Below are 6346 nucleotides of genomic sequence, written 5' to 3'. Positions count from 1 at the left end.
TATCACAACAGGAGATTACTTTTCAATTCAATGAATCTTATACAAGGTGTTAAAAAAAAAAAAAAAAAAAAATCTTAGTGTGATTTAATTTATTCAGTCTTGAAACTGTACTAAGAATTTCTGGGACAGTTTATATTTCTTTATATTTCTCCTTGGATCTAATAAACACCTATCCCACCTCCATACACCTTTTCCACATCTGCCTATAAGTTTTAAAGTCCTTGAATTTCTACTGTTTAACTATTTAAAGCCCCAAACACATGATTCTTTTGTTTCTCAGCCAAATTGTTCTTCTCTTGACCTAAGCAGAAGAGCAAGAAGAATTCTGAAAAATTTAAAAATAAAGACATCAAGCAAATTGGTTTTTTTAAGCAATTATTTTAAATATCTCATTTATGCCTTGGGGTTGATTATATTCTGGACCTTCTGTGACTATATCAATTGAATTGGGAAGGGGAGGAGGAAGAGAAATCATGCTCTGTCCTTTCAAATAGATAAGGAAACTGAGGTTTAAAGAGATTGACTTTTTTTTTGCTTATGGTGGCCCAGTTATGTCAGAGGTAGCATTGGAGCCCAGGTTCCTAACTCCAAGACTGTGCCTTTGCTATAGACTTCCTTCAAAGTTCTTGAATTTGCAAGTCTTTTAGACTACTATTAATCACCAGCTGAGACACTAATCACTGCTAATCACTGGAGGGTTACAGAGACCCAATATAGGCTGAACCAACATTCAGCAGATAAAGTTCTCTAACTGGTGGAGGTACTTAGATTTGTGCTTTTAAACTGACAAGATTGATATGAAGAAGGGATCATGCAGTAAGGAGAAGTTCTTGGCAGCTCTTGACACAGAAAAGTTTTTAATTAGGCAGGAAGCAACTAGGAAACTTGTTTGGGAAATATTCACCCTTTTTCATTTTTCTTATTTCCATTGAAGTCCCAATAGCTCTGATTCACTCATCTGAAATGAATACTATTCATTAAAGAGCCAGAACAGACTCTGCACTGCAGCAGCAAGAAAACCAGAAGGTACAGAGCTCAGCAACCCCAGTGCCTCCATTTCCCCGTTTTCTAGATAATGAGGGAAAAGGAAAGTTGGATAATTGGCACTCACACACAAACTATGCTCATTACAGGCAATGGTTCCAACTTTTGCCTCCCCAGAACTCTAACAATGTTACAAACAAGTTGCCAGTTGGTATGAGATTCCTTCTCTGTGAATGCAAACAGATAAATATTAATATCTGAAAGATTAAGTGCTCTTTCCCAAATAGATTTGCCTGTATGCGATAAGACCAAAAACTGACTCAGAACAACAAATCAATTATCCCTTTATTAAGGGGACTATCAAAGTGAGGAAATCTAGGCTTGGCTGACCTCAGCTTTGCTGTGGAACAAAGAAAAGTAGTCAGAACCCAGGAACTGTTCTTCTTAGATCCCTCCCAAGGTTAAGTGCCAGACCCAGCCAGCCAGCCTACTGGGATCCGAGTTGCTCCAAGGAGGCTACTTCTTTTACAAGGTAGTCCAAAAGTCAGAAGGGCGTTAAATAAAGCAAAAACACTGAAAGGGTCTCTTAAAACTGATCTTCCCACAGACATACATATAAAAAGGAGGCAGAAGAGCAACCTCTTTCCAGTTTAAGGAGCCCCAGAGGGAGGAAAGTCACAGATCCTCTTGTCCAAGAACCTCGAAGAGAGGCCAGTAGACTGTTGAGAAGAGTTTGGAGATAAGTGTTAGATCCTCTTAGAGGGCAAATAGTAGGAGGGGAAATACGATGAGGGGGAATTGCTGGGGAACAGCGTGGCTGGCATAGAGCTGGGCTACAGCTGCACTGGGATTGCCTTGGGCAGGGTCAAACCACATCTGAATGCAGCGACCACTGCCCTGTCTCTCCTTGGTGGCCTTGTAAGAGTTGTTCCAGATCTTCTCACAGAGCTCAGCTGGGGTTGGGAAATAGTGAGGGAAAGGGCGACAGAGGACCAGGGCAGAACAATCGTTCTTACCTGAGGCAGAGAGGAAAGCACAGTATTGGTCAAGCGTTAAGTATGGCCCTACCATCCCTGTTCCCTCAAGGGAAAGGGAAGGCCCACTTTTCCTGCTAGAAATGATTATTCAGAGCGTCCGCCAGGTCAGCTAGCTGTGGCAGCCTTAGGCACAGACTGTTTAGGTGCTCTCTGCCTCAGCCCTCTCCTTCCCTGCCCATCTACTCACCTGGGCTCCAGGCAGAATCTTTGTTCCAGGCAGATTTGCAGGTAAAAGAGGTACGGCAGTCTTCCCACCATTCTTTACAATCTTTCCAGCAGAGGCACATTCAGGACATGCTCCTTCCTCCAACTTGACTTCACCTGAGATTTTCAGGTGGGTAGTGATAGGAAGAGGGAAGAACAAGCTCAATTCTGCTTTGGTAGACTGCTGTTGACCTAAGTTCTCTCACTCTCACTTTGATTCTCTGTGACATAGTTAAGAAACAGTTTTGTTCTATATATGGGAAGAGCTCTTCCTAGCCCCTCTTCTTCCAGAGAAAAGGAGTCGTGGCTCTTTCTCAAAGACCTTTGAGGATAATGGAACAAAGTTCTCACCACATGCCTCAGTTTCCCCTAACTCACCCCATTTTTTGTTGTCTTCCTCCATTAGAACGTAAACTACTTAAAAGCAGACTATTTTTGTTCAGATTTATATCCATAGTACTTAACAGTATTTGTTGTCCTTTTTGATTGTTGTCCTTTTTCTCAAAGGGAACCAAAATGATATCACTGTTAGATTCTGACTGTGGCAGATCAGAATGTCCTGCCACAGATTGGACACAAATACTGGGGTGAACTAACTTCACACATCCCTTATTCCTTCTGAGCTAATTCAATTCTGTTTTGCTTCTTGAGCTCAACACCTTCTGAGGGCATGTCATGCTAGACAATCCTGTGCCAGTATCACCCATGTCATACAATTGGTTCTAAAGTTTTTGAAAGACTTTGAAGGTGTCCTTGTATCGCTTTTTCTGACCTCTTTGAGAGTTGTCATGTGAGAGTTCTCCATAAAATACATACGCATATGTGTGTATGCGCATACATATGTACATACGTGTGGACGTACATATGTGTGGATGTATATACATATATACATATATCGTATATACATATATATGTATGTATATACACATACATATATACATATATACACATATACACACACATACACACACACACACACACACATATATATGTAAAACAAGCATACAATTTATTATTTGAACAATGTGGCCAGCCCAGTGGAGCTGTGTTCTCTATAGTAAAGTTTGAATGCTTGACAGTTTAATTCAAAAAAGGACCTCAGTGTCTAGAGACTTATCCTGCCAGGTGATCTTCAAAATCTTCCTGAAACAATTCAAATAGAAGCAGTAATAAATACTTATTGATTTGACAAGATAATCCCTTTTAAACTTTATCGCTGAATTGTGACTTTGGCTAAATCACCCCCCTAGTTTTGTCATCTATGAACTAACTAGATGACTAAGGACCTTTCCAGTTCTGGCTAAGCAATAAGTATGTTGAGGTCAGAGGCTATTATCCATCTTAGAATCCCTTCTGGGTCACGCACTGGACTGTTGTGTCCTCTGGATTCACTCACCTTCTGGATCCAGGGTCCCAGGTTTGGGGAACACTCATAGAGGCAGGCATCTTGGATAAATTGCTTCCTACAGCTGGGGGTCATCACACCACAATGTCCAAAGTTGAAATTGTATAGAGGAGACATGTCCATGTGAATTTCCCAGCTTGTGTTAGTAGTACAGCAGGCATTATCCTTCCAGGGAAAACACTGTAGGGCAGAAGAGCCAGAAAGTTTGATTAATTTTTTGGGGGGGAAGGGGAGCTCTAGGGTATGGAAGGAAAATATCTGAAAGACAGCATATGGGAATTCTGGGTGGCTCAAATGAAGTATAAGCTGCTCTATCCCTCCATCTCCTCAAATATGGTTATTGTCATTTTCCATAGCACAGCTAAGGGACATATTGGGGCTTAGAGTGGGGAAGAAATTACATTGAAGTTATGATAGACTTAGGGTATGAAAGAGATTCTTCTAATTTGAGTAACTATGTATAGCCATGAGATCCAATTGCTAGGATCCTAAGGATTGGAGCAGGGAAAAGAAAGATAAAATGAGCTTTTGTCAAAGTCTGGCAACCACACAGTAGTTCTGGGGACATAAATAAAGTTCAAGATATAATTTCATTTGTGCTCTGGTTTGTACATTTACACGGCCCCATCTGTTCACCTGCTCAGTTAGGTGGCACAATCCACAGGGCACTGGCCTTGGAGTCAGGACACATCTTCCCAAGTTCAAATCCAGCCTCAAATACTAGCCAAGTGACCCTGGCAAATCACTTAACCCTGTTTTGCCTCAATTCTCAAATTCTCATAAAAATGAATAGGAGAAGGAAATGGCAAACCACCATAGTATTTTTTTTTTTTTTTGTCAGTAAAATCCCCATGAAATCAGATGGGACTATAAAGAGCAACAAAAACACTACTACACTATTAGAATTCTGATTATGTTGATCTAGGATGTTGGTGACCTCAATTTGGCACTGGTCACATATGTCCAAGTTGTACCTAACAATGCTCAAGCAGGCTTGCTATAGATGAATAAATATTCACACAAATCAGTAATCTTATTTTCCAAAAGTATACTGAACATTAGCAGTAAGAATATTGTTAAAGGATCATAGATTAAGAACAAGAAGGAATTTAAAGACAGAGTCCTTCATTTTATGGGGACATAAAACTGAGGCACAGGTATTTGGGGGTAGAATTTGAACTCAAGTTTTCCTGACTCCAAGTTTGGTGCTTTATCCACTATGCCATTTAGCTATCTGGAATCTCAATCCAGTTCTGCTTATAAACTTGTTGGATGGCCTCAGACAAACTTCCTAATTTTTGAACTCTATTTTCCTCATCAATAACTTCAAAATCTTTGTGAAGTGTTTATGAATCCATCTCAGGTGCAAAACCAAGATTCCATACCTGTTCATGGAGCTCATTTTCAGGTCCTGGTTCTTTCTTGTGGTGTTTAGCATCCATACAAATATTGAGCAGCTCCCTTTCAGCCTGGACCACAGTTGCAACCAGCAGTCCTAGCCACCACCATTCCATAACTTTGCTGTTGAAAAGATAGACAGCTTGCTTTTGGGATAGGAGACCAATGGAAGGGCCTCTTCCCTAATCCATTCAGGTTTGGTAAGTTGGGGAGGGAAGAGGAGGACTTTGGTTCATTCTTACAGTGACAAAATATAGAATGAGACCATAAGGGCCCTGCATAATGGTTATACTGGCCAGATGGGGAATGTCAGTCCAGGATCTCAACCTTCTAAATAAGGGGTTCCTCTAGTCTTCAGGATATTTTGGCCCTCTATAGAAGAGGCAACACTGTCAGAACTCAGACTTTTTTGGGTTCACATTCCCAGCTTCCATCATCACAAACTTGAGCTAGGAAGCTTCGATGGATAATCAATTTTTCTGGTCTAAAGTTTAATTACAATTTGATAAGAGGGTAGTGTAAGGTGAGGAAAATGGAGATTCAGTCCATCCATTCTTTGACTATTTATAAAGCTCCATTCTCATTAAAGCAGCAAAACTCTACCTTTAGAGGATAGTAATTTTGTCTTTTAAAGTTCCTTCCTTTTAATTCCTAATTATTCCTAATAATTTTTTAATTTCTTTTTTTAAGTTAAAACCCAATGTAGTATTTTTCCAGTTGTATGCTAACATTATTTTAACATTTATTTAAAAATTTTTGAATTCCAAATTTTCTCCAACTTTCTCTTCCCCCATCAATGAGAAGGCAAACAACTTGACATAGTATATCCATGTAGTCATGTAAAACATTTCCATATTAGCCATGTCTTGACAAAAATTCCAAACCAAAAAAACAAACAAAAATATGAAGTTTAAAAAATTATGCTTTGAACTACATCCAGACTATCAATTCTTTATCTGGAGACATCCTAATTTCCCAGTCTCAATTCCCCAAGTTTCTTATTCTGTTGATGGCTGCTCCTCTTTTCCTTCATAGTAGGAGTCTCTTTATACTATTCTACAAATTCTTATATTCCCTACCTTTAGTTTTGTTTCTAGCTCTAACATCCCCATTAAATGTTCCCTCTTCTGCTTCCTTACTTTGATCTCTTTCTTAACAGGAAATTCTCTAGATTCCAAGAGTATGCTTAGAAGGGTATAAATGTGTGTTTGTAGGTGGGAGATGGATATAAGTCACTCTCATTAATCCTTCCTCTCACTATCAATGATTGGATCAGGTAAAAAAAAAAAAAGTACACAAAGATGTTCATAGTATTTTC

At 39.5% G+C, this 6346-nt stretch overlaps 1 protein-coding gene across 1 annotated transcript; it reads right to left on the bottom strand.

Annotated features, from left to right (window-relative positions):
- Window positions 1–1311: 1311 nt before the first annotated feature.
- On the bottom strand, window positions 1312–5146 carry IZUMO1R (IZUMO1 receptor, JUNO). Its single transcript, XM_031957237.1, is given in 5 exon segments — window positions 1312–2000; window positions 2209–2300; window positions 2302–2342; window positions 3622–3810; window positions 5016–5146. Coding segments are annotated over 5 exon segments (711 nt in total). The 5' UTR covers window positions 5145–5146; the 3' UTR covers window positions 1312–1740.
- Window positions 5147–6346: the final 1200 nt, after the last annotated feature.

The sequence above is a fragment of the Sarcophilus harrisii genome, chromosome 3, assembly GCF_902635505.1.
Source record: "Sarcophilus harrisii chromosome 3, mSarHar1.11, whole genome shotgun sequence".
Taxonomy (NCBI): domain Eukaryota; kingdom Metazoa; phylum Chordata; class Mammalia; order Dasyuromorphia; family Dasyuridae; genus Sarcophilus; species Sarcophilus harrisii.
The sequence above is the reverse complement of the archived record's forward strand: the minus strand, read 5'-3'. Positions and strand labels throughout refer to the sequence as shown.